Consider the following 26,229-nt stretch of genomic DNA (forward strand, 5'->3'; position numbering starts at 1 on the left):
GGGATCATCCCCTTCCCTGGTGGGTCCAACCCTTCCTGCAGCAACACCCAGGGCAAATCCATGCCCAGCAGCTGCAGTGCTTCTCCTCTCCCCACTCCACGCTGCAGAGCTAATGAATGCAATTAGTGCAAATGGGTTTGTTCTCATTAGGGACCCGCCCAGGGCCTGATGCCGGTGTGGGGATGGGCAGCAGTGAGGAGTGCAGGGAGCAGCATCCCGCCCACGCTCTCCCTGGATGCTCCACACCTCCTCCAGCTCAGCAGATGCTGCTGCTCCGGAGTGAGGATGGAACGGGGCGAGCATTGGAGATGGAGGGGAGCCAGCGAGGTGTGAAGCAGCTGAGCTGCCTGGCTTGGCACAGCGAGCAGGAGACAGTTGGCTTGTTCCTTCACAGTGACACCATTTCCCTTTCAAGCTGTTCTGATGGACACAGAGAAGGATGAGAGGCTGAGAGTTGAGCCCTGACAGCGCAGGAGAGAGGGGGGGACACTTCCAGCATCTCAGGGTTGGGCAACATCTTGCTGCTTGCTGACGTGTTCGGAATGTGGATGGAAAACTGGAATCCGTGCTGGGCTCAGTGCTGGTGGGTTTCATTGCAAAACCCATCCTGCCACCTTGTTCCCGGCCCCAGGGGTGGGCTGAGGCCAAGCAGCCTCAAACTGTGTCCGGCTGCTTTGCTGGGAAATCATCTGCTCATGAGTGTCCTGTGAAACAGGAGTGGAAGTGCAGGGTGTGGTGAATTTGGTAGGAGCAGAGTATCTTTGATTCTATGATCAGGAGGTGTTTTGGCAGTGGAACAAGTAAGAATTATGGGATCACAGAATCCTGGAACGGTTTGGGTTGGAAGGGACCTTAAAGATCTTCCAGTTCCGCCCCCCTGCCATGGGCAGGGACACCTTCCACTGGACCAGGTTGTTCCAATCCCCGTCCAACGTGGCCTGGAACACTTCCAGGGATGGGGCAGCCACAGCTTCTCTGGGCAACCTGTGCCAGGGCCTCATCACTCCCACGGGGAAGAATTTCTCCCCAGTATCCCATCTCGCCCTGCCCACTGTTGGTGTGAAGCCATTCCCCCTTGTCCTGTCACTCCACGCCCTTGTCCAAATTACTGTGGAGAGCCTGTACTGACTGCCAGGGATGAGAGAAAAAGGAAAGAGAGGGGAGAAGGGATGGACAACAAAGTTAGAAATTTTAAGTACCTCTCAGTTTCTGAGGAAGGAGCAATGTCCCACCCTGAAGGAGCCTGTTCTTCCCTGAGCTGGATCATCCTCTGGGAACAGAAAGCTGTGTCTGGGAAGGGGCTGAAACCCCAAGAGGCTTCATTTTCCCTCGCAGACAGGCACCAAAACTCCTGCCCGCCTCCAAACCCAATGGAAACAGGATCCAGCCGCAGCCAGGATGGGAACCCACCTCCCCAGAGGTCGACACGCACAGAGAAATCATCTCCAAAGGCTTGAAACAAATCCAAAAGTTTATTTCCAACGAGTACACAGACCACGTGGGATGGGGGATGCGCTACATCACGACGCCGACCTCCCCGCTCTGGCTTCCTCTCCCAACCACCCCTTCCCCAAAAACCTGGCAGTGGCAGGTTGGCACCCAAGGAATGGATTTCCCCCGCCACCAGCAACCTTGGCAGGCAAAAAAAATAAAGTCCTTTTCCAGTACTCCAGATATATTTTTCTTTAAAAGCCTGGGGGTTGAATGTCATTTGATACCACGCTGGAAATACAGCATCGGGATGGAGGGATGGCTGGTATTTTCATTGAGGAGGGAAAATGATCTTGGCAGGCGATCTCTACTTGGCTAACAAAGGCATATCTGTGTAAATATAAATACTGGGGTGAAATACCTGGCAGCACACCAATGTCAACACCTCTACCAACATAAAATAAAGCCCAGCAACATAAAACACCTTCAATGAGTAGTTTGGGTTAATTCAAAATTCCCTCCCCCCCCCCCCCCCCCCGCTCCCCATATTCTTCATGCAGGTTTATTTCACCGTTCAGTTATTAAGAATTCAAGTTGTAAAATACGCAAGTCGTTAAAAAAATTATTACAAACCACTTTATGACAGTGTTTGAGAAGGGTCAGGGGTGGGAGCCCCGGGGTCAGGCCGGCTGCGCTTCACTCTCTGTGACGGTAAATCAGCGTTAAAAAGAAAAGACAAAAACCCAGGATGGGGTATTTACATGTCTTGGTAACACCAAGAGTGAAACCAGCTGCAGAGCAAACGGCTTCATCCATCCTTCATCCTAAAGCTACACAAGCTGTAGTAAAAAGATCAAAATTGGAGGGTTAGGGGGGGCCAAAAGCCACCGTGGGAGGGCTGGGACCATCTACGCTACTCGTGGCGTATAAACATTCCCAGATGCCAAAGGTTTTGAGTCCAGTGTAAGAACAACTGGTCTTCTCCGTAGAAGACTAGAAAAAGAGTATGAAAAGGTAGAAAAACCAAAAAGCACTTGTTACGGGCTAGAAAGAGTCACCAAAAGGTACCTAAAGACTAATGCCCTCTGGAATCCACAGGGATTAAGCTGATACCTGGTTCAGAACTAGTTTAGTAAGGTCACCACAGATCCCCCAAGGCCCCATGAGACACCCACCTAGTTATTCCCAAAGTTATGATTCCCAAAGTTTCCCAGGAGTGTAGAAGAGCAGGGGAAGCCAGGAGGGGTTTAGCAGCGGAAAGGAGAGACAAGCCACATCCTTGGAAGTGTGAACCCGAGGCAGAGCCCAAAAAGGTGGCGTGTGTCCCCTGAGAGCAGATGAACCAGAGCTGGGAATAATTCCCCAGCCTGCCAGGGAGCTCAGGCTGTGTGTAAACAGGGTATCAGGCACCTCCATGAAGGGGTGGGCCCACAGCTCCCCAAGCTGCTCCCCTGCCCCTCACCAACGTGGTGGAGCAGGAATGGGATTTGGTGGGTGTGGGAAAGGGGCAGAAGCATCCCACCAAAAAGCAGTATCCCACAATGGGACAGCATCCCACGGTGGGGCAGCATCCCACAGTGGGGCAGAATCCCATGGTGGGGCAGCATTCCATGGTGGGGTGCCATCCCACCACGAAGCAGCATCTCACCATGGAGCAGCATCCTATGGTGGGGCAGCATTCCACGGTGGATCAGCATCCCATGGTGGGGCAGCATCCCACCACGGGGCAGCATTCCACCATGAAGCATCATTCCACCATGAAGCAACACCCCAGGGTGGATCAGCATCCCACCACAGAGCAGCATCCCACCACGCAGCAGCATCCCACGGTGGAGCAGCATCCCACCACGGAGCAACATCCCACCACAAAGCAGCATTCCAGACCAGCCCCAAGGGAAGGAGGTACTACCGGGAAGCCAAAGAACAGGACCAAGCGAGCAGGGCAGAGGCACAGAGGTGTAGGAGAAAGGAAAGACCCGGAAAGGAGTGGTTGACTTTGACTTTCGGATTTTTAGCTACCCCACAACGCCCGGGGCAGGGGCCACCCCGAGCCCCTTCACCCGGGTTCTGGCACCTGCCCTATCGCAGGAGGTATTTCAGGCACGTCTAAGGCATCACAGGAGTTCTCTCTGCTTTCAGAATCGCCTCAGTCTCCTCCCTACAGCTCCTTCCACCAGCCAAACAACAGAAAAGAAAAGCCTGGAGCGGATGAACGGACACAAACTCTCATGCACTACCACCGAACGTCGTCACGGGAGTATGAAGCACCAACCACGACACATGAATCACTTTTACTTGCAGAACCAAAGCTAACCATATACAAAATGGTAAAAAAGTGGGGTTTGCCAGGAACACGGAGCTGCCAGCACGTGGGGGACAGGCAGGAGCTGCCGGTGTCCCCCCCAGACCCACCGTGGGGCCACTCAACCCCCCTGCTGTGCTACCACCAGAAATTAAAAAGCACAAGACCAAACATTGAGCAACATCATAAGTCACCTAACCTGTTGCTATATATCTGACAACTTAAATAAAAAATATTAGTCTGGAAAGAAACCAACAATATCATTCCAAGAAGGTTACACACATCCTTAGCAGTTACTTTGCTCAGCACAGCTCTGGTGCTTTGAATATGGAACAATCAAACGATTTTTGTGAGCAGAAAAGTGACACATATTTATTCTTTACATTTTTTTTTTTTCTCTCTTTCTAGGCAACTCTACAGACTTCAGATCTTTTGCCTCACAATGCAGATCATCTTATTACCCCAAAAGGTGGCCAGGTTCTTTAAAACATGCACATCTCTGTAGCTTCCAGGCTGTGTATTTTACTTATTTTTGTTTAAATTCTGCGGACTAGCAGGTCGTCCCCATTCCTAAAAACTCTACATCAGTGTTCAGGGTGGCCTGAGTGCCCGTCAGGCTCCTCAAGGGTTTACAGGATCACACAGAAGAACTTCTTCTCTCTAAAGGGGTTTTCTGAGGCCGGGACGGGGGTCAATAGAGGGTCCTCCTTGGCGTGGGCTTCGCAGTACGCCATCAGGTCTGCTGCTGCTTTGGACACCTGCAATGGAAGGAGCCCTGAGTTAGGGACAGGCTGTGCTGGGAAAATCCCACCTGGAAAAAGATCCTGCCAGCAGGGTTGGGCAGGAAACATCAGACCCTCGACAAGAACCTGACCCATGACCTCACAGCACATCCTTGGTGGGGCTGGTTCTTCACCTCTGTGCTCAGGGCTGGTTCTTCACCTCTGGGCTCTAAGCTCATCTGTCAGCACACGATCCCAAAAGCATCCTTCACGTCCTTTATCCATTCACATCCTTCACCCATTCCCATCCTTCACCAAACCTGACCACAGCAAGGTCCGACTCTAGCATCCCTGCATCCCTGCTGGCTCTCCCCCAAAACCCTCAGCAGGGACATCCATGGCTGCTACAGCAACATTTGCTGCACTCAGCCACCAACCTCATTAGTTATTCTGGACATGGCAGCAGCTCCCAAGCCACTGGAGCTCAGCCACACCCCAAAAGGTGAGGTGTTGCTTGCATCCAGACGTGCCTGCAGCCAGCAGCCGCCACTGCAGCACTTCTCTCCCTAGATTTAACCTCTTCCCAAGGAGGTGAGATGCCTTGGGAACAGTCAGTCCTTCCCACCCACCCAGCAGGGCTCCAGGTGATGCTTCCAGCTGCCTTCCATCCCTAGGAGTGCTCGATGGGGCTTGGAGCAACCTGGTCTAGTGGAAGGTGTCCCTGCCCATGGCAGGGGGTTGGAACGAGATGGTCTTTAAGGTCCCTTCCAATGCAAACCAGTCTGTGATTCTATAATTCCATGGGCAAGCACCTCCCTGCCTCACTGCCCTCAGCCACGGCCATCGGGATCACTTGGAAGAGCATCTGCCAAAAACACCACCCAGCACCACATCCCAGCTCCCACCATGTGCTTTGGGCAGCTGCTCAGCAGCAGCCACTGCCTCAGAGCATTCCCCAGCCAGCTCCTGAGCCTCCCTACCTTTATCCTGTCGATGTTGGCTTCCATCTTCAGCTGCTCCACCAGCTTCCGTGCTTGCGCTATGCTGGCAGTGTTGTTGCTAGCCATGGGCAGGGCCAGGCACGCTCCCCGGGGGGGCTGTGGGCATGAACACACGTGGATCAGCCTTTGGGCCCTGAAATTCCCCAAACTATGTGCTGGGGTTGCATATGGGGAGCGTTAAGAGCCATCAGAATGAGGGTGTGAGGAAGGGGGTGCAGACCCAGGGCAGGGAGCTGCAGTGACCCGCTGCCAGTGGCCCTCTTCTGTGCCCTCCCCACGGTCCCCAGAGCCAAGCTTTGGGGCCACTGGGACCATCTGGAGCCCAGCCGAGCTGTCCTTTGGCATTTGCTGTTCCATGAAAGGCTGTGACAGCAACAAGGAAGTAAGAGAACAGGCTCCCCCCCGGCAGCCCAAAGTGCCTCTCCAGGCTCATTCCCTGCGCATCATCCAGCCCGTGCCGGTGCCCAGCGTGAGTCCGGTGTCCCTTGGCCTCCCTCGCTTTGTTCCTGCTGCCAATTTGAACACTGAGATGCTAAACAGGATGCTGGAGTTTCCTGTTTCTCGAGATTTCCACCCCAGGCAGGCGGGGGGACGCTCATTAAGTCCCTGCCGGCTCCATCACGGATGTTTTTCCGTCACCTTCTAACAGCAGTGAGCTCCGGCCAGAGTTCCAGCATCCCACTCCCCCGGCAGCCCACGCTTTTACAGGCAGCAAGTATTTTCCAGCAGAGGCACAGCTGTGCTCCTGCCTGCCTGGGGCTCACTGCCAGCTCCAAAATGTTGGGGTTTTTTGGGATGTCCCGCAACAGCAGGGCTCAGCGAGACCCCCGAGTGGGGGGGACAAGGATGGCACAGCCCTAAAGGAAGGGAATCGTGATGTTTTAAGGAAAAGCTGAGGGCATGTCCAGCTCAAGCCCATTATAAGGGTGTTTGGACAAGGCTTATCCTGGGACTTAGAGAAAAAATCAACCTGGCACTGGTGCCTGTGCTCAAAGAGTGAGTCGTGCCGGGGTTTGAGGATGAGACCCCTCCCCAGCCCCCTGCGCCCGGTGGGGACCCGAAGGAGGTTATTTTTTACCAGAAGCCGGTCTCTCCGCTGATCTGTGCCTCTAGGGGAAGATCTGCTCCTCTTGGCCGCTCACCACCTTCAAGCAAAGGGAATATGGAATCAAAAGGAGCCGGGTTAGGTGGCAGTGATGCCACTCAGCTCCATATTTACGGCGCCAGGAGCCCCGGTGGTCCCGCAGACGCCGAGCTCCGTGCCTGGCACAGAGGCCGTGGCTTTCCTTCCGTGTGCCCCCCCCGCCCCGTGCCGTGCGAGCACGGCCCCCAGCGGCATCATTTGTTTGCATTCGGCGAGGTTTTCGGCACAGGAAGAGGTTTCAAGCCAGTGGGCGAGCATCCGAGGGCTGCTGGCAGCCAGGGCTCGTGGCTGCTCCCCAGCTCGCAGGACGGAGGATGCTCGGGGAGAGGGGATGGATTTAACCGTCTGGTGCACAGAGCACGTGGCAGGACGGAAGGAGCATCCCCCCGGGGAATGCTGCCAAAATCCCCCAGCTCCCGACAGCCCGAGCTCCCGGCTGGATTTGCTCTGCCCGGGCAAATCTCTGCGCCTTCGCTGGGGGTTTAGCTCGAGCCTGTGCGCTGTTTCCGCGCTGGTTCATCTCATCTCTCCCGCCCTTTTTTTTGTGTTGGTTTTTTTTTTGTTGTTGTTGTTGTTGTTGTTTTTTTGTTTTGTTTTTTTTTGTTTTGTTTTGGTTTTTTGTTTTTGTTTTGTTTTGTTTTTTTTTTTTTTTGTTTTTTTGTGTTTATTTTTTTTTTTTTGGCTGGAGAGGAGTTTGAGCAGCAGGGTACAAGGGTACAACTCTGCTTTTCCTTCCAGTTCTCCCTCTGCAAAGCCATGGAGTGGATGGTGATGTGCTGTGGTTCTGCCACAGCACCTGGCACTGGGCTGGTGGGGCGAGGACACCACCAACCAAGATGCTGTCGTGTGGTTTGGATGCCACAGGGGCTCTTCTAATGCAGCAAATGTTAATCTGGTGGAATTATCATCCCTGGAAGTGTTCAAAAGACGTGTGGATGTGGCACCTGGGGACAGGGGTTAGTGGTGGGCTTGGCAGTGCTGGGGGAATTGTTGGACTCTGTGATCTTAGAAGGATTTTTCAACCTAAACAATTCTAACAACAAAACCTGTTGCTGCTCCAATGACAGGGAGTCACTTCAGCAATTTCAGCCACTCCATGTTTAAGGTCATGGAAGAGGCATGGGAGCAGGGAGGACTGCTGGGAGCATCTGTACGGCTGCTACAGCCCTGATCTTAAAAAAATTATATATATCCAACCTTGCTGCCACCCTCCTGCAAGGAAACCCTCCCTTCTCTTACTACTTCCAGACCTGAGGGCACTTAAGTGTGGAAAATAGCTCCAAAAACAAAGCTAGGGAAGACCAAGACCCTGCTGGGACAGGGGAAGGGACATCTGTGTGAGCTGGGATGTCCCAGGGCTGCTGAGGTGACAATGGGAACTCAGGGGCAGCTCAGACACCTTGTAGGACCCTCCCAGGGGCCACCACAAACCCCAGCCACGTTCTGCCCCTCTGCAGATGCTTCAACTAGAAACTAAAACCATTTTGGGGGCAGTGATGATTTCAGAGCGTTTCCACTCTGTGTGTTTCCTTCCGCATGAATAACAAAAACATGGCAGGTGACACCTCAGAGTGAGCTCGTGAGTATCCTGCACCAAAAAACAACCCCACAACAGCCCAGCAGTTCTCAAGTGGCAGCAAAGCTGCTCAAACAGGGCAGCCACAAAAGCAGGTTTTTTAATCCCAAACTGAGGACACCCCACTGTATCCCCGGGAGGGTGTGGAGCCACCAGGAGTAAACTCAAACCCCCCTGTCTTTTTGTTTGGGTTGGATTTATCAGAGAATCACAGGATGGTTTGGGTGGGAAGGGAGACTAAAGACCATCTCATTCCATGCCCCTGCCATGGGCAGGGACACCTTTCACTAGACCAACTTGCTCCAAGTCCCATCCAACCTGGCCTTGGACACTCCCAGGGATCCAGGGGCAGCCACAGCTTTTCTGGGCAACCTGTGCCAGGGCCTCATCACCCTCACAGCCAACAATTCCTTCCCAATATCCCATCTAACCCTGCCCTCTGGCAGTGGGAAACCATTCCCCCTTGTCCTGTCACTCCATGCCCTTGTCCAAAATCCCTCTCCAGCTCTTTTGCATCCCTTTAAACAAATTCAACCCCTTCCACATGCTCTAAATAACCCATGACCCCTCTGCACAACAGACAAGTATCAAAACAACCTGCCAAGATCCCGAGTTGTTATTACTGTGGCAGAGCCCAGAAGAGACAATATCCATGTACTGGACACGTTAAACATCATTAGCATGAAAATAATGAGTAAGGACTCATTAACCTGTTGGCTCCAAGGCACGAATCCCATTATCCAGGCACATGTGCCATTAAGCTAGGGAAAAAGCACTCTGTCTGTATTCCCTTGTGAGCACCATAAAACTCTTTTCATTGCAGGCAAGGTTTAGCACAGCAGCAGAGGGTGTGAGATCAGCCAGTGACAATGGGGATATCAGGAAATACTGGGAAGCAGGGTGATTTTTAGCTCTATGGTAGGCATTTTTCCTCCAGCTTGAGGATTTACCTACTTTCCAAGGTGTAGTTGGGTTGGCTGCAATCAGTGGTAAGAAGGCACTGGCGGTTTGAAGGAGAGGAGGATGCTCCAGCAGCTTGGTTTGGATTAAATCTCTTCCCTGTGAGGGTGGGGAAGCCCTGGCACAGGTTGCCCAGAGAAGCTGTGGCTGCCCCTGGATCCCTGGAAGTGTCCAAGGCCAGGCTGGTCAGGGCTTGGAGCAACCTGGAATAGTGGAAGGTGTCCATGCCTGTGGCAGGGGAGTGTAATTAGATGGTCTTTAAGGTCCCCTCCAACCCAAACCATTCTGTGATTCCATGATTCCACAAAAAGCCCTTGCAACAAATGCCTGGACTTGGAAGTTTTGTTGCTAATTTTTACTAGTTGGCACCTAAGCTGCAAAAAAATTCTAATTTTTTGTTGTCTGTTGAATGAAGAGCCACTGACATATTTGAATAACATCATCTTCTTTTACCTGCAGCACCCGGGCAAAACAGGCACCAAAAACTGGGATTTAGTTGGGAAAACAGCAAGGGAAACCCCTGTTCCCAGGGCACTGATGCAGCATTTACAGCTGTGTCAGCCCTTGGTCTGCTCCACCCAGCTTTTTCAAAATCTTCAGCTTTCACCTGTGATGTGGAGCAACAAATGTGGATGTGGAGCGGCGAGTTGCTGCTCGATGGGATGAGATTGGGATTTAATGTGCTCTGAGCTTAAAGCCAACATTGCTTTGGACCAAGGAAGAACTAGTTCTCCTCAATCCCAGTAAATTAATCCCATCTACCTCGATTTCTGGATGCATTTCCACAGAAATTGCCACGTAAAACCCAAGAGAGCCGCTGCGAAAGGAGCATTTCTTGACGCCGAGCCCTCCTGCTGAGCTGCCATCCCACTCCTCCCTCCCAAACTGGGCTCCTGGGGGGCTCTGGCATCCTGGACCTGCCAACACTGCTTGAAACAGTAATTAGGCTTCGTTTGCCAGCTCCTTGTCAGCACAAGCTGCCTCCTGCTCTGCGCAGAGCTGTGCTGAAAGGCTGCGGAGCAAGGGCTTGGGAAGAGAGGATCCTGGAATCCGAGTGCCTTGTACCAGCTCCGTCGCCAGCTCCAGCTCCAAACCCAGGAAATCTGAGCCCAACCTCCCCCCTAGCAGTTTACCCCCCTGTTCCCTTGGGGCTTATCCAACTTGCATGTGGGTGGAGATCAGAATTCTCACAAATGTTTTAAAAAATGGCACTTCCCCCCCTCTGGAAGTGCTGAAGGCCAGGTTGGAATAGGCTTGGAGCAACCTGGGACGGTGGAAGGTATCCCTGCACATGACAGGGGGTTGGAATGAGATGAGCTTTAAGGTCCCTTCCAGCTCAAACCATTCCATGATTCTATGATTTTAAGGGTGATTAATTAGTGCAATTACCCTAAATAGGACACCAGCATCCTTGGAAAGTGTTTCCTTACATTCCTGAAGGTGCAAAAGGGCATCAAGTGAGATTTCATGGATGTCACAAGACACCTCCTGTGTCTCCCGGGGTCTGAAGTGTTTACCCACTCATCTGTGATCCTCTGCAGTTTTAAGCCTGTGGAAAACACCCTCTCCTGTCTCTCAGTTGGAATTGGAATAGGCAGGAACAGGCACTGGAATAGGCTGCCCAGGGCAGTGGTGGATTCACCATCCCTGGAGGGATTTAAAAGCCGTGTGGATGTGGCACTTGGGGACGTGGGTCAGTGGTGGCCTTGGCAGCGCTGGGGGAACGGTTGGACTCGTCGGTCCTTTTCTAACCTAAACAACTCTATGATTCAATTCTCCAGACCTTTTTCATCTCCCAGTGAGTGTTTTCTCAGCTCTCTCCCACCACACCTCCCAGCTGAACCGAAAGGAAAAGCAGGAATGAAACAGAAAGTGCTGCCAGAGTGAAACCTCGCTGTTCCCTCACCACAGAGACCAAAAGCAGCATCACCCACCACCCAGAACGGCCCCTTTTCGGGGTGAAAGCAGCAGCTTCCCTGCTCCTTGATTTCAATAAAAAGTCATATTTTCCATCCCTGATGCACCAGTGTTTTTCACCCAGTTAATAGTAAAGTGAGTGAATCCCATTGGGGCAGCCAGGATTTGGGGAGAGAAGGGATCAGGCTTGTTCCTACCAGGCAGGGCAGCACCCAGGACTTTTTTGGTCCAGAGGAGGGTTTTTTTGTTCTGCAAATGTTTTTTTTTTTTTGGTCCAGAAAAGGTGCCAAGCTGGGTATCGTAACAGAGGGATTTATCCGAGCTCTCATTCATGCTCGGATTTCTCCTGCTTCCTGTGCTTCCCAGCAGCTGAGCCCATCCCAGCTCACTGCATCCCCCCCTTGAGGCAAGCAGGCTCTCCCCAAACCTGCCTTTTCCTCCCCAAAAAACGCCTTTTTCTCCCCAAAACCAGCCATGACACAGCATCCAGGAGGAATAACCGAGCATATGGAGGTGCCATCTCCTCCCCGGAGCCGGCACTGCCGGTCACCGGCCGGCTGGAGCGTGGGAATCCCTCCTGAGGGGCCGCCTGGCTCTGCCAGGCATCTTGTTGCTTTTCCTAAAAGCCACAGGCTAAAAATAGGCGGCTCAGCTGAAAAAAAATAATTGCTAAATATATCCAGAAAAGCATAAAAATAGCACAGGCTGAAAAGAAAATAGCAGAGCCACGTTTGCAGGGGGTGGGAGATGGGGTAGTCGCGTGGATCCCCGCAGCAGTTACCGACCTAGGTGGGAAAGGAGCCTTAACACGCCCAAATTCCATGTGTTTCGTTATTTCCTTAAGGGAAGAAAATGTTATGAGCTCGGTTTGTGCCCGTGGGCTCCCATCACGCTGCTTTGCTGGGGCAAAGAACCTTAATCCTGAGTGGTGGTTACAGCCACAGCTCCCAGCCCCCATCCCCGGGGGTTGGATTCCCTTTTCCAACAGCCATTTTTTATCCCTGATGTTCAATACGGTGTATAAATCACTACAGAGCAGCTTGCAGGTCAGAGACGTGCTGGCAAATAAATAAATAAATTAAAAGACAACTGAGTGGAAAATGGGACTGTTTCCATGGGAACAGCTCCGTTATCACACCAACATCTGATCCTTCCTGCCAAACAGGGATGAGGTGGGATGGGCGCCCATTTTGGCCCAAATCATTCAATACCAGACTGGTTTGGGTTGGAAGGGACCTCAAAGCCCATCTCATTCCACCCCCCCCTGCCATGAGCAGGGACACCTTTCACTAGACCAGGTTGCTCCAAGCCCTGTCCAACCTGGGCTTGAACACTTCCAGGGATGGGAATTACCAAGGCAATGCAAAGCACACAGAGCAAGAGGGAGCTGCAGGAAAGATTCTTCTCTTCCCTAGTTTTGCTGGGGCATTAAATGGAGAGCTCAGGGCTGGAGCTGGCTTTGCAGAGAGCCTGGCTCGGGATGTCCCCTCCACCCACCTCGTGTGCCGGAGCCAACCACGCCTGCAGCCCAGATGGAGTCAGGAGGCTCCAGCCTCACATTCCTGGTCTGGCAGGGCTGGCCCTTTTGCCTGGAGAAGTCACTGCTCTGTGGGCATCACGTGGAAGTGAGAATCTCAGCGTTTTGTTTTCTCACAGGCTCCGTAACGGCTCAAACCGAAGCAAACAGGAACCACCCTCCACTTCCTTTTTTTGTTTTTTAGGCTTTTTTAAAGGTTTTTCTAAAGGTTATTCAGATGAAGGATCAGCTGCCAGTTGGCACAGCCTGGCATATCTGCTCTGGTCCCTCCAGCCACCATTCATCCAAGATATTGGCTCTCTCCACCTGGGTACCACGGGGAGGGGGCACCGACCTCCTCCAGGGTTGGCACAAGGGTCTAGAACAATGGGAATGCCACCAGGGAATGCATCAAAAGCCAAGCAACCCTCCCAGCCTGCCCCAGGGACTCCAGGGAAAACCATTTCTGGGGGAAAACCCTGGGAGAGTGTTTGTGCAAAAGGGACAACCCCAGTGGTGTGCACAGATCTGGGAGGATGGGTGTCCTGAGCTTGGCCAGATACTGGGGAACAAGGATGCCCAAATCCTGAGGAATAGGATGCCCAAGTAATATAAAATAAGGATTTCCAAATACTGGATAATAAGGATGCCCAGATACTGAGGAATAAGGATGCCCAAATACTGAGCAGTAAGGATGTCCAAATATCAGGGAATAAAGATACATGAATATTGGGGAATAAGGATCCCCAAATACCATAGAATAAGGATGGCCAGATTCTGAGGAATAAGGCTGCCCATATACAGGGAAATAAGGATGCCCAGATACTGAGGACTAAAGATGCCCAAATACCAGGGAATAAGGCTGCCCAAATACTGGGGAATTCAGGGATGCCCAAATACTGAGGAATAAAGATGCCCTAAGCCAGAGAAGGCTGCTCTCTCCTTATGCTGTGACACAGAAGGAAAGAGGCCTGGGCTGTCACGTTCTGGTGACACCAGAGGGGACAGATAAGGGCACATCCTGTCACACCACCCCCAGCACAGCCTTCCAGGGGCTTTAGGCACTGGCTCCAATCCTGTGGTTTCCCCAGGGCTCAGCTCCACCACTGCTGCACTTCACTGAAAAGAAAAATGGTTTAAGGGTTGGGCTGGTTTTGGTTTTGGGTTGTTATTTTTAAATTTAATAATATGTCAGGCAGCACCCAGAGGCCAACGGGAGACTGAAGGCTCCTTCAGCACACGGGAGCAGAGGAGAGGAGAACACACAGCTTCAGGAATTCCCCAAAACCCATGGGTAAAGTGTCTCCAGCACACAGATCACAGAATCACAAACTTTGGGTTGGAAGGGACCTTAAAGTCCATCTCATTCCAACCACTGCCATGGGCAGGGACACCTTCCACTACCCCAGGTTGCTCCAAGCCCCGTCCAACCTGGCCTTGGGACACTTCCAGGGATGGGGCAGCCACAGCTTCTCTGGGCAACCTGTGCCAGGGCCTCACCACCCTCACAGCCAAGAATTTCCTCCTTATCCATCCAGCTCTGAACTCCTGACCCTTAATTAAGGGAAGCAGCCAAGAGCTATTATTTCACACTAATTAACGGATCCAGTCTTGAGTTTCAGCTTTGAACATCCTGCCCTTAAGAATTTACCAGGGTCAAGATAAAGATCTTCAGGGGAAGATGGGAAATGAGGATTGAAAGCGAAGGGAAGATGAAGGGAGCACTGAAAGGTGGAGACATTTCACCCACCATCACATTTCCAAGAAGATTTGGGTACTTGGCTGTGTCATCTCAGCTCCTGAAGAGCCAAACCCACCCTGAGCCTCAGGCAAAGTCACCCCAAATTCATGTCCACAGCAGTGCTGGGGAATGGTTGGATCTGATGATCTTAGAGATCTTCTCCAACCTAAATGATCCCGTGACTTACCAATCCCTGCCCATCAGCAGCCACCCTGGAGGAATTGGGGCAAGACATTGAGTTGCCCTGATTTGGCTTAAAGATTCTATTTTTTTAGGGGGCATCCTCCCCATGACTGTAGAAAATGGGAAGGAGCACGTGGATTTTGCATTAGTTGGTGGTGGATTACGTGCTCATCCTCCTGCCAAGCAATTTTCAGCTAAAATAAACCCCAAAATGGCTCTTTTTTTTTCGGTGAAAGCCTCACTTTTTCTCCCAAAGAGCTCCTGCAACAGGAGAAGCCTTGGGCTGCAGAAATCCTTGCAATGAGAAATCATCCTCCGATGATTTCACCCCGATCAAACCTTTATTAGAATTTTATTTTAAGTAACACTCACACAGAGCCCAATAACCCTTTCCAGCCTCTGGGAATCACCCAACAAGTTACATCAGCGAAGAAACAACCCCATTAGCTTCGGCTCCCCCCCCAGGAATTACCTGAGACTGCTTTAATTAGGTAACCACCATACAAAAGAATTAATTAATTGGTGATAAGCACCTGAACCACATTACTCATAAGGCTCTATTTCAAGCTTCAAATACAGCAAACAGGTCACAGCCCATTGGGGATCGTAGAATGAATTCCCAGTGCTGCCACTGCCTGGTATTTCTCTTCCCATCCCTGTCCTGGAAGCAGCAAGGCTGGGAGTTTTTTGGGTTTTTTTCCTTATTTATTGATTGATTCATTGATTGATTTTCCTTCTTTGTCCCCTGGAAGTGCCCAAGCCCAGGTTGGACAGGCTTTGAGCAATTCAGTCGATCAATTTTCCCTCTTTATCCCCATCCCTGGAAGTGTTCAAGGCCAGGCTGGATGGATCTTGGAGCAACCTGATCTATTGATTTTCCCTCTTTATCCCCATCCCTGGAAGTGTTCAAGGCCAGGCTGGACAGGGCTTGGAGCAACCTGGTCTAGTGAGAGGTGTCCCTGCTGTTGAATGATTTCAAGGTCTCCTGCAACCCAAACCGTTCAGGGATTCTATTTCTTTTCCAGGTTTTTCCCGGCATCCAGAGCTGGTGCCTTTAGGGCCAGTACTCAGACAGTGGCTGCACCACATGGAGATGGGAGTTTTGTGCTGATTTTTTGGGATTTGTTGTGGTTTAGGTGTGGATTATGGGGTAAAACCCCGTTATCCCGCAAGGGTTTCACCACAAAGCTGTTGCGCGACGGCATCTCTGAGACACCCGTGAAATGAGTGAAGCATCTGCTCGTGGCCACATCCCAAAGTGCAGGTGGAGGACTGGCATGGAATGGGGGTGGGTTTAGCAGGTTTCTGAGGGGAAAAAAACAGGTGAAAAAAAAAAAATAAGAGGTAAAAAAGAGGGGAAAAAAGAGAGGGAAAAAAAGAGAGAAAAATGATTAAGCAAACAAACAAACAAAAAAAAAACAAACCAGAAAATAAAAGAGAGAAGAGAAAAAGAGGGGGAAAAAATCAAAATCATAAATCATAAATCATTCTTGCAAAGTGATTTATCGTGGCTTGGGCTGGCTCTGACATTTCATGACCTGGTAAAGGAAAGAGTACAGACAAGGATGCAAGCAGGGATACAGGTGGGCATGAGGAAGGGATACAGGCAGGGATGAGGACAGGGATGAGGACAGGGATCTGGGCAGGAATGCAGTCAGGGATGTGGGTAGGGTTGCAGTCAGGGACACGGGCAGGGATGTGCACAGGGATCTGGGCAGGAATGCAGGCAGGGATGCAGACAGGGGTGTGGGCAGGGATACGGGCAGGGATGCAGGCACTGATGCAGGCAGGGATGTGGGCAGAGATCTGGGCAGGGATGAGGGCAGGGATGCAGGCAGGGATGTGGGCAGGGATGTGGGCAGGGACGTGAACAGCGATACTGACAGAGGTACAGGCAGGGATGTGGGCAGGAATCCAGGCAGGGATGTGGGCAGGGATGCAGGAAGGGATGTGAGCAGGGCTGCAGGAGGGGATGTGAGCAGGGATACGGACAGGGATGCAGGCAGGGATTCAGACAGGGATACAGGTGGGGATGCAGGAAGGGATGTGAGCAGGGATCCAGACAGGGATGCAGGTGGGGATGCAGGCAGGGATGCAGGCAGGGATGCAGGAAGGGATGCAGACACGGATCAGGGCAGGGACACAGGCAGGAATGCGGGCAGGGATGCGGAGCCCTGGCAGTGCTGCAAACCGGGTTAGCTGGGCTGGCTGGGCAGAAGTAGGTTGTTGCTGCTGCTGACCCATATTATCCCAATTAAATTTCACTCCTGTGCCCTGCTGCTGCCTCTTTTTTTCCCTGTAACCTAATGCATTTCTGTCTAAAGTAGGCCCTGGTTACGGAGGCAGCGAGTACACCTGGGTCCTTCCCCATGGAATGAGGAGAGGAGGGCACGGCCAGCGTGGCAGAATTGGGACAGGGACGTGGAGCGGCATCGAGAGGCATCAGCACCGGGGCCCCGTGCTCAGCAGCTTCCCTTTGCTCCAGCCCTGACCCACCTACATCATTCCCGACAACAGTGCTCCTGCAAAACAGCAAAATCCGCTTTTCCCTCCCGAGCCGCGCCCTCGGAGCCTTCCCCACGTTATTCCCCAGCCCGTCTCCATCCTCGCTCCCTCTCACTGCTTACAAACCTCCACACACAACATCTTGCTTTTCCCCACGGAGCCCAAAATCCCTGAACCAGACAGTTTTCCCCTCAAAACGCGGGCAGAGCATCCCTGCCCCGCTTCCTGCTGAGTCAACGGCCCTGCTTTTCCCACCGTTCCTGCTTTTCCCACCGTTCCGGCTGGATCTGGAATGACACCCGCTCGGCACACACCGATGTTACGCGGGCGGGAGGAGAAGCCGCCAGCCCGGGCGGTGGTTTTACACTTCCATTGCAAAAAAACCAAAAAAAAAATTAAAAAAAAAAAAAAGGTTAAAAAATTTTAAAGCCAAAGAAACTCGTCAAAGCCCGGATTAAGCAGCGCAAGACGCGCTGAATTCCCTCCCTTCCCGTGCATTGAACCTCATGTGCCGGGGATCAATCCACCCTGGCCCCACGTGCTTTATTTATCCCCCTCCGTGTCCACTCCCACAGATTTAATCCTCCTGCCAAAAGAGCTGGAACTACTGGGATTTGACTCCAGCGCTCCACAAACTGCTTTCCCAAGAGCCTTTCCCTGCCTACCTGGTGCTGGAAAACCTCAGTTTCAGTGGGTTTCTGTATTTTTCCCAGTATGAGCTACAAAATCCATGGAGGCAGCTGCTCTTTGGGGGCTTGCAATGCCAGGTAGGATGGAGCAGCAGCATGGATTCACAGCCAGCCTAACTTTTCCATCATTTAACAGAAACACTTACTCAGGGCTTAGATTTAGGTTTAAAAAAATAATAATCAGTGCCTCCCTTATTTGCTGCTTATACCTCTCCATAAGCCTGGGTTGCTGCATTAAAATAATCTTTTTATTCCCTTTGTTCCCTGTTTTTATTCACGGGGAGCGGAGGCAGGAGGGGAGAGTCCCCCCTGCAGGCATTAGATGGGGAGCGAGGGAAGCACCGGAGGCGGATCCAAGCCCCCCCCAAGCGAGGATGTGAGGCTGAGCAGCAATTATATTAAATCAGCTGATAAATAATGCAACGTATTTTGATGGTCCCGGCCCTGCCAGCGCCGCACAAACACCACCACGGCTCCACGACTTTAAAAATCCAAGGGATGCGGCGCAATCGGGTCGGCAGGACTCCAAAAACTGAGCCTTTGGAAAACCCAAAGCTGCCCCAGGGTCACACTGGAGCCCTGGCCCCACGGCAGAGCCACCAGGTTGTTGCCTCTTCCCAGGGTCCTACACAAATCCATGGAATCCATCAGACCTGGTCAATGTTCAGCACTTTCCCAAGGCGAGAAACCTTTGCTTGGGCACTTTCCAGCAGGATCAGAGCTGCTCCAGAAGCACAGTCCTGAGGACTGATTGGAAGAGGATCAGATGTGGATGGCTGATGACCCCCCAGTTAAGGACCTCAAACTGCTGCAGACCCAGCGAGGGGGTGGGAAGTCCCTGAGAAGGCACAGCTTCCCAATATCCCATCTAACCCTGCCCTCTGGCAGTGGGAAGCCATTTCCCTTCTTCCTGTCACTCCATCCCTTCTTCCAGGTCCCTCTCCAGCTCTCCTGGAGCCCCTTTAGGCCCTGGAAGGGGCTCTAAGGTCTCCCTGGAGCCTTCTCTTCTGCAGGTGAACCCCCTCAGCTCTCCCAGCCTGTCTCCAGAGCAGAGGGGCTCCAGCCCTTGGAGCATCTCCATGGCCTCCTCAGGACTCGCTCTGGGCACTGGGAATCTCTTCTGCCCTCAGGAGGAGACTCAGACCAACACCTGCCTGTTCCTCCCAAGTCCTATGTGAAGAGGAACAAACCCTTTGGTTTGGGTTCAGCCCTCAGCAAAATCCAAACCCACCCAATGCTGTCAGGAAGGAGAGGGACAACCCCAGAGCCCAAAGCTCATCCCATGGGTGCTCCTCAATCCAGCTCTACCCCAAAGTGGCCATCACAGCTGCAAACATAACGAAGCCCTAATGATGACAAATGTTCCAGGCAGGGACACTGTCCTGGGAGATTTGTGGAGACACAATTCTGGCACTCCTGACTCCCTACAGCTTCTTCATCCCGCTTCCCTCCCTTCCTTGCACCTGCTCCAAAGGAGAGCCAAAGACACCGGATCCAGAAAGGAATCAGATCAACACCGAGCATCTCACATCTGCTGACAGCTGGTGCTTTCTTACCCAAAATGACCCCAAAAGCACAACTTCTCCAAACACGTGGTTACTCACGCTGTGCTCAATCCGAAGGAATTCAAGGCTACACGGAAGATTTTAAGACAACCAAAGCCTGGAGGATCCTTTCAGCATTCCTTCAGCGTTCCTTCAGCATCCCCCTTAAGGGGATCACGCCTCAGGCTGTGACTCTTGGACACCTGGCAGCGCTCCCTGTGCCATCCCAGGTGGATGCTGCAACAGATTCAATGCTCCTGCACTTCATCCACCCTCAGCTCCCGGTCTCTCCTCTGGGACACAGCTCAGATGGGAGCAGGCAAGAGAGAAAACACCACTCCTGTCCTACTCCACATCCCTGCGGGCGCTGTTGGATGCACAGGGACACTCTGCCTGTCCTGGGGGAGCCACGTGGGTCCCACCACGACGGCTGCTTTTCCCTGGCTGCAGGGACTCAACGCTGCTCACGGGCAAATAGACCAAGAACAGAAATTATTAAAAGAGGACTGGCACTGGAACAGGTGGAGGCACCATTCCTGGAGGGATTTAAAAGCCCTGTGGGTGTGGCACTTTGGGATGTGGGTTAATGGTGGGCTTGGCAGTGCTGGGGGCACATTTGGACTCGATGATTTTAGAGGGCTTTTCCAAGCTAAACAATTCCATGATTCTAAGCCTGAGGCTGGAGCAACGCTGGCATTTGCTGTGCATGGATCCAGCCACGGGAGCTGTTGTGGAGGAGCACAGGTTTCCTGACACAGCAGGAATAACACGAGAGAGACGTGACAGCACTGGAACAACCCAACTGTAATTCGAGCACGGACCCACCCCAGCAGTGCCAGTTTTCCTCGAGGTGCCAGCCATGGAAAAACCAGGGCTCCAGCACAGGCAGGTGGAGCAGGAGGAGGAGGAGGGTTCTCAGCACCGACTCACTCTGGGCATCTGCCATCATTAGGTCTGTGTCCCTGTGCAGAGGCAGTGGTGGTGGCACAGGGCACCGATGTCCCCACGGCACCGACGTCCCCACGGTCCCCACTGCAGCTGGCAGCTCCTCCCATGGGGATGGGCACAGGCAGCTCTGCCTGCAGGGATCTGAATAGGCAGCTCTTTCTATGGGGATGGGCACAGGTAGCTCTGCCTGCAGGGATCTCAATAGGCATCTCTGCCTGCAGGGATGGGCACAGGCAGCTCTGCCCATGGGGATGGACACAAGCAGCTCTTTCCCTGGGGATGGGCACAGGCAGCTCTGCCTGTGGGGATGGACACAGGCATCTCTGCCTGCAGGGATGGACACAGGCAGCTCTGCCTGTGGGGATGGGCACAGGCAGCTCTTTCCCTGGGGATGGGCACAGGCAGCTCTGCCTGTGGGGATGGACACAGGCAGCTCTTTCCCTGGGAATGGACACAGGCAAATCTGCCCACAGGGATGGGCACAGGCAGCTCTGCCTGCAGGGATGGGCACAGGCAGCTCTTTCCCTGGGAATGGACACAGGCAGATCTGCCCACAGGGATGGGCACAGGCAGCTCTGCCTGCAGGGATGGGCACAGGCAGCTCCAGAAGGCAGCAGCCAGGCTTTGGATCTGCGATTTATCCGCCCTGGTCGGAGGATGCTGCAGGCAGAAGGAGGAAGGATGCCGAGCAGCCTGGTGTGGGGTAAAACCAGCAACGCAGAGGACTTTGCAGTGGGAATATCCCATGGTCTGCCAGAGACTTTTTTTCCCTTTGGACAGATTTCATGAGGTCCAGGAAGGAGCACTGATGCTCAGGATCCCAAGGCTCGGGCAAGGCTGCTCCTTCCCACCTAAGTCATTCCCTCTCACTAACCCAGCTGCCCAGCCAGGACCTTTCCAGCCAGGAGAGCCACTTGTAGGAATCATTACAGGATGAACAGAGTCAACTTTCCTTCCCAAAGCTCTCGGGAGAGCAAGTGAGGGCAGGATGATAAACCTGTTAAACTGAGACACCAACTCAGCCAAAGGAGCTTATCCACAGCTCCAGGGTGCCCGGCTGTGCCTGGAACAGCCCTTTGGGGGGCACAGCCACAGCCCTGAAATAACCAACCCGCAGCTCAGTGGGCCTCTGGATGCTGGAGGAAAGCATCTCTCACCACCAGAAACCTCCCTGTGGTGCCAGGACCCTCTGGCCACAGTCCAGCAACACCTGGACCTTCCCTGGGATAAACTAATTAACCCGAGTTATGATGACAATGGACTACAGGGGAAGAAAACTGCTGTGTGAAAAGCAAGGGAAGGACGAGATAAGGTGAAAACTAATGGTGTTTGGTAGGATAAGCAGGTCCTGGCACAGCTGCTTCCCAGGAATTATTGAGGATGTCTCAACTGCAAGTTGCTGATTTTTTAAGGCTTGGTATGATGCCATTTCAGAGGGTTTTTTTTCCCACTGAGCCTGTGAAAAATTTGGTTTGGTGTTTGAAGTCCATCATTCCGACATGAAACGCAGGAGAGGAGTGATTTTAGACTTCAGCCTCAGCACAGCTGCATCCTCACTCATCCCAGATGGTCCTTCAGGTCCCTTCCAACCCAAGCCATCCTGTGATCCTGTGGTCCTCTGATCCAACATCCAGCTCCCGCTGCCTCCCAGCCCGCCAAGCGCCGGCGATTTGCTCACACATCTTAATCAAAGACACCATTAATTAATCACTGGCCTGACCCAAAGTCCACGCTCGACAGACACCATCCCAGACGCTTCAGATGGGTTTTGGAGCAAGCCTGGCTTCCCCATGGAGCCAAATCCGTGTCCTCCTGGCAGCTGGAGCCCGTCCTTCTCCCCAGCTCAGACCTGCTTTTCCACGGGGCGAGCGCCAAACGTCTCGTGCCAAGCATGTGCGGAGAGCTGGGAATGACAGCCCGTGTTCCCCGCAGCCATCACGCGCCTCCCCAAGAGCAGCAGAACCAGGAGCCTCCCCTTGCTGTTCTCCCCAGGATTTTGGGGGTGCAACACTGCTCCTGTGCTTTAGACGGTCGGGTTTTGGGGGAATTTGCACCGTGCATGTGGCACGGAGGAGGAAAAATGCACATGAGGAGGGGCTGGGAGTGAGCAGGGAATAAAACTGAGCAAGGGCAAGTGTAAAAATTTCCTGGTAAGCGGACCAGGATGCATCCCACATCCTGTCCTGCATCATGGGGTACCATATCCTGCTGCCTTTCCCCCCATCCCTCCTCCCAGCAGCTGCTGCGACCCCAAAAAGGGGCTGAGCGAGAAACCAGAGAGGGAGAAACAGAGAGAAAAGAGCCTGAAAAGCAGGAAAAACTGAAAACCCATCCTAACCCCTTTGCTCATTCCTCCTGTTTCTGAGTTGGCTGTGAAAGCACACGGACATATCCCACTCCTGCATCCCACTCCGGGTGCAGGAGTGAAACGCTTGGAGAAGCCCCTCTGAGAACGGATGCAACTCGTGCCAAAAATGGTGCTTTTCCTGCAGTGAACCCCTTATTCCCAACCCAAAGTGGGTCAATCCAGCAGGAGGGAGCAGGAGGTGCAGCCCCGTGGTCCCCGGTGGCACCACACGTGTCACGGGCGCGCCAGCCTGGAGCATCCCGGCACTGATCCGTGGGATGGAGCGGCACGGACACCCCTGGGCAGCACTTTTTGGGGACACAGGCGGGTCTGTGGGGCTCCAGCCCCGTCTCTCCAGCCCTAATTACTATGGTAACAGCCTGTGCCGGTGCCTGGCTGTCCTCCTTTGGTGACTCACTGGGTTTCAGGAGGAGAAGTGGTGCCTTGGCCACCGCCGTTCCCAGGCCAAAGCTCTGGAATCCCACTGGGAGCATCTGCGGGGCTGCCACGTGGGATGGCACTGCCCACCCTGGCAAAGTCACCTTTTTATTGCATTTTCCTCCTGCTGCCACGTTGGCACTGGGTGGCAAAGGAGCAGGATGGTTCGGTGATTAATAATAATAATAATAATAATAATAATAATAATAATAATAATAATAGAGCTCTGTCACCAGCTCGCAGCCATCTATCCATGGGAATCCCATCAGGATTGCCTGCTCCTGGCCTTGATAATCCTTATGCCCTGGTTATCATCTCCCCCAGATCCAAAATGTGCCCCAGAGGCCACCACCAGCTCATGACTGCAAGGAGCCTGGAGAAAACACCATGAGATCCTTAATGCTGGTATATTATCCACTAGGAACAAAGCTGGCAGCTCCCAGGGAATTTGGGAGAGACAACGAGGCACCATGTTAATGGGGGGGGGGGACCCACAGGTCCTCCCAAGATGGGACTACCCCGTTTTGGGGACAAAGCTGACTCGAGGTGTTATCCAGGTGATGCTGAGACTGCCAAAGTCATGTCACAGCCGGCAGCACATCGTGTGAACAGCATCAAGCAGCATCTCTGCTTCCTCCTGCAAGGCTGAAAATGCCAAAAAAAGCCCCAAAACCAGTGCCAAGGAAGCTGGGGCAGGATGGGGCTGAGCCACGTGCCCCTCTATCCCACGGCACGGGGTGAGAAAAGCCCCATTATAACCCCGGGAGCACCTCCAAACCTCCTCCTGGAGAAAGGCTTCGCCCCGGGGCTTTCCTGGCAATAATTAATTGAGTCATATTTCAATCCAGCCAGCGGCCATATGGTAGGAAAGAGGATTAAAATCGCATGCTCCAGTTGCATTCAGGGAAATCCAGTTATAAGGAAAAATCCTCAGTGCCTGGCTCCAGCCTGCTGCCAGGGGATGTGCTGCTGCCATCCACATCCACACGGTCCCTGCCCCTTTTCCCACTCGTGGCCAGGGAGCACGGGATTGCTGGTGAGGCCAGAGGGAAACAGGGAAAGAAAGAACACAGAGAACCTGCGGCAGCAGGGACAGCAGTGGCAGATCACTCCTGCTCCGAGCCACTGCCCTTTGGGTACCGTGCTTTAAGTTCATTAGTAACTCATTAGCAATTGATTAATGGGAGGGGTATCGCTGTGCATCCAGGTTTGCCTTAAATATAAATCATTCTCCACCAAGGAGGCAAGAATCATGGAATCACAGAACGGTTTGGGCAGGAAGGGACCTTAAAGATCATCTCATTCCACCCCACCCTGCCATGGGCAGGGACACCTTCCACTATCCCAGGTTGCTCCAAACCTCATCCAAACTGGCTTTGAACACTTCCAGGGATCCAGGGGCAGCCACAGCTTCTCTGGGCAACCTGTGCCAGGGCCTCCCCACCCTCACAGGGCAGAATCTTCTCCTGATACCTAACCCAAATCTCCCCTCTTGCCATTTTTTTGCTGGATTCCCCTCCCACCGGGGAAAGCAAGCCCTGGACCAGGTTTCCCTGAGCACATCCTCCCGGTGATTTTCCCGGGGTTCCTTCACCGAAAGCGCTCGCCCCTCAAACCACTGCTGGGAAAAATTAGGATTTTTATAGAAATGGTGGGCATCCTGCTGTAGGGATGGCAGGATGGATGCCCCTGCACCTGCATGGACATCGCCCCCCAACCCCTCCAAGCCAGGCTGGGGCAGATCCATCCCAGCTGAGGCTGCTGCAGGGATTTGGGGTTGGGAAAGTCTCCCCGTTCCTTCCCATGATTAAAAAAAAAAACAGGGAAAGAAAGAACACTACATCTCATTCATCCACAGAAAAAGCCTTCCCTGTGATGGCAAATCAGTTGATTAAGGAGGATCAAACCCTCTAAATCCAACCTTTGTTGGGAGACTGAACTCCCCGTACAAGGCACCTTCCCGGCTCCCAGCCCCCGGCGGGGTGGGACCCTGAGATTGTGGGGTCCCCGGGGGGTTGGGGGGATGCGGGGATTGGCATCCTGCGGGATCTGGGGGGATCTTCTGTTGATTTGGGAGCGGTTCGGTCCCCGCGGGGGTCAGTGACAGCGAGTGGCGGGGGTGGGGACCGCCCTGCCCAGCCCCACCGTGCGCCAGTGCGGCCAGTGCCAGCCTTCCCAGTGCTCCCAGTGCTCCCAGTGCTCCCAGCGCCCCCAGCCCCGGCTCCCCCCGTGCGCCCGGCGGTACCTGGAGACGGGCGGTGGTGCCCCGCGGGGCGGGCGGCGGCGGCGGGACGGACGGACGGAGGGATGGAGGGATGGATGGACGGACGTTTGTGAGGGATGGAGGGATGGATGGAGGGAGGGATGGATGGAGGAGGGAGGGCCGGAGGGATGCGGCCGGAGGAGGAGGAGGGTGGTCAGCAGCAGCCCCGAGCGGCGAGTCCCCACCCAGCTTTGTCTGCGCTCATCCCGCTGCCTACAGGAAGCGGCTCAGCCCCGACTTCCTCCTCCTCCTCTACTCCTCCTCCTCCTCCTCCTGCTCTCCTCTCCTCTCCGTCCCCCGGGTTTTGCAGATCGCCTTTCCCCAGACCCCGCCGCCTCCTCCCGTGTCCCTCACCCTGCGTCGGTCCCTCTCCCTGGCTCTGCTCATCCCTGTCCCTGCCCCAGTCCCTTCCATAGCCCCTTGTCCCTGTCCCCGTCCCTTCCATAGCCCCTTGTCCCTGTCCCCGTCCCTTCCATAGCCCCTTGTTCTGTGCTCCCCATTCACCCCCCCGACCCTGCACCCCACACATGTCACGCACCAACCCCACAGCCCTCCCACCCACCCACCGTATCCCCATCCTGCACCCACATTCCCTGCACCCCACAACCCCCCTGCACCCATCGCACACCCTGAACCCACATCTCCTTACACCCCATCACACATCCTGCACCCATCACACGCCCTTCACCCTACACCCCGTGCACCCATCACACATCCCAAACCCCACATACCCATCCCTGCACCCACAGCCCCCCAAAGTCTCTCACCCCACACAGCACACGGCTCCAAACACCCCATTCCTAAATCCCTCATGTCCCCTGAGCCCCCCAAAACCCTCTATTACTCCCTCCCCTACCCCAACCAACAGCCCCCTGGCATCCCCAGGCCCCTCCCTGTCCCCTTGAGCCCTTCCCAGCTCTAAAGTTCCCAACCAGGGCACATCTCAGGGATCACTCTGTATTTTATGTTTTCTTTTCAATCAGTAAAAGCCCACATGCCCAG

General features: G+C 53.6%; 1 protein-coding gene across 2 annotated transcripts; it reads right to left on the reverse strand.

Annotated features, from left to right (window-relative positions):
- Positions 1-1,453: 1,453 nt before the first annotated feature.
- On the reverse strand, positions 1,454-25,460 carry GNG2 (G protein subunit gamma 2). Of its 2 annotated transcripts, none has more exons than XM_051772211.1 (4): positions 25,210-25,460; positions 6,535-6,601; positions 5,436-5,552; positions 1,454-4,491 (listed from the first exon to the last, which is right to left on the reverse strand). In XM_051772211.1, the coding sequence occupies exons 3-4, from the start codon at positions 5,520-5,522 to the stop codon at positions 4,363-4,365; spliced, it is 216 nt and encodes a 71-aa protein (XP_051628171.1). In that variant the 5' UTR covers positions 5,523-5,552; positions 6,535-6,601; positions 25,210-25,460; the 3' UTR covers positions 1,454-4,362. The 2 variants fall into 2 exon arrangements, with proteins under 2 accessions (XP_051628171.1, XP_051628172.1); XM_051772212.1 differs by lacking the exon at positions 25,210-25,460 and adding an exon at positions 12,551-12,612.
- Between the last annotated feature and the right edge of the window lie 769 nt (positions 25,461-26,229).

Source organism: Manacus candei, unplaced genomic scaffold (assembly GCF_025592945.1).
Source record: "Manacus candei isolate 608988 ecotype Guabito, Panama unplaced genomic scaffold, ASM2559294v1 h1tg000150l, whole genome shotgun sequence".
Lineage (NCBI taxonomy): Eukaryota > Metazoa > Chordata > Aves > Passeriformes > Pipridae > Manacus > Manacus candei.

Coding starts and splice junctions, on each gene's coding strand:
- GNG2 (XM_051772211.1), bottom strand. CDS start 5,522: ATGGCTAGCAACAACACTGCCAGCATAGCGCAAGCACGGAAGCTGGTG. Junction 4,492..5,435: donor CCAACATCGACAGGATAAAG/GTAGGGAGGCTC, acceptor CTTCCATTGCAG/GTGTCCAAAGCAGCAGCAGA.